The 962-nt window shown below is 48.3% G+C and overlaps 1 protein-coding gene across 3 annotated transcripts in view; it reads left to right on the top strand.

Annotated features, from left to right (window-relative positions):
- Nucleotides 1–728: 728 nt before the first annotated feature.
- The window catches only part of LOC101649095 (keratin-associated protein 4-8-like), a 26,212-nt gene continuing 25,978 nt past the window's right edge, over nucleotides 729–962 (top strand). For 2 of the 3 annotated variants that reach the window (XM_030888166.1, XM_030888164.1), the window contains exon 1: nucleotides 729–960. In XM_030888166.1, coding sequence (XP_030744026.1) covers nucleotides 729–960 — 232 coding nt within the window. The remainder of the gene's footprint in view (nucleotides 961–962) is intronic. The other variant, XM_045299380.1, reaches the window with a different exon arrangement.

Here is a 962-nt window from a genome sequence, read left to right as displayed (position 1 = left end):
TATTCTTCTTCATGGAAAAATAAGACATCCCCTGAAAATAAGACCTAGCGCATCTCTGGGAGCAAAAATTAATATAAGACACTGTCTTATTTTCAGTGACACAGGGTGGTATTTAAACGTAATGAGGCGCTGGCAGTAGTTTCAAACTGACCAAGTAAAGGCAGGACTACTCAGCTGGCAGGCTGAAAATTCACTATGTACATGGACACCGTGACTCAGAACTACTCTTCGTCTTCCTCATTGTCTCTGAGTGAGCCACAAAGATGAGCTTCATTCTTTCTGTGTTCCTACCATAATTCTCCTCTTTTAATGTCAAATGAGACTTGGCATCCTGAGGCCACTTCCTCAAATGGCCTCATGCTGTGTGATGCACACATCACAAGGGCAAATCAGCGATGGGCCCCGTGTGATGGACTCTCCTGAGAAGACACACAGGACAAAGAATGGTGAGGGAAGTTCTATGAGACAGATGAGACAGAAACATATTAAGACACCAGGAAAAGGGTTCCTGATTTTCCTTCATCTTAAAGTATTTGACCAGGAAAAAAACCCCATAATTATCTAATTCAATGACTAAATACATGGACAGGAAAACGAACTAGATAATGGCCATGGACAGTGTCATAGCAGCCTTTCGGCAGGGTATAAAAGGGGTGCGCAAGGAGAAGACTTTCATATTCACTGAATTCACTCTCCTTCTAACACGAGAACCTCCATCCTCGGACACCATGGTCAACTCCTGTTGTGGCTCCGTCTGCTCTGACCAGGGCTGTGGGCAAGGCCAGGAGAACTGCTGCAGCCCTAGCTGCTGTCAGACCACCTGCTGCCGCCCCACCTGTTGTGGCTCCAGTTGCTGCCGCCCCACCTGTTGTGTGTCCAGCTGCTGCAGGCCCCAGTGCTGCCAGTCTGTGTGCTGCCAGCCCACCTGCTGCCGCCCCTCCTGCTGCATCTCCAGCTGTTGT

This window comes from Echinops telfairi, unplaced genomic scaffold (assembly GCF_000313985.2).
Source record: "Echinops telfairi isolate 266 unplaced genomic scaffold, ASM31398v2 ScPeMD7_7458;HRSCAF=8496, whole genome shotgun sequence".
Lineage (NCBI taxonomy): Eukaryota > Metazoa > Chordata > Mammalia > Afrosoricida > Tenrecidae > Echinops > Echinops telfairi.
This window is presented reverse-complemented; position numbering and strand designations above follow the sequence as displayed.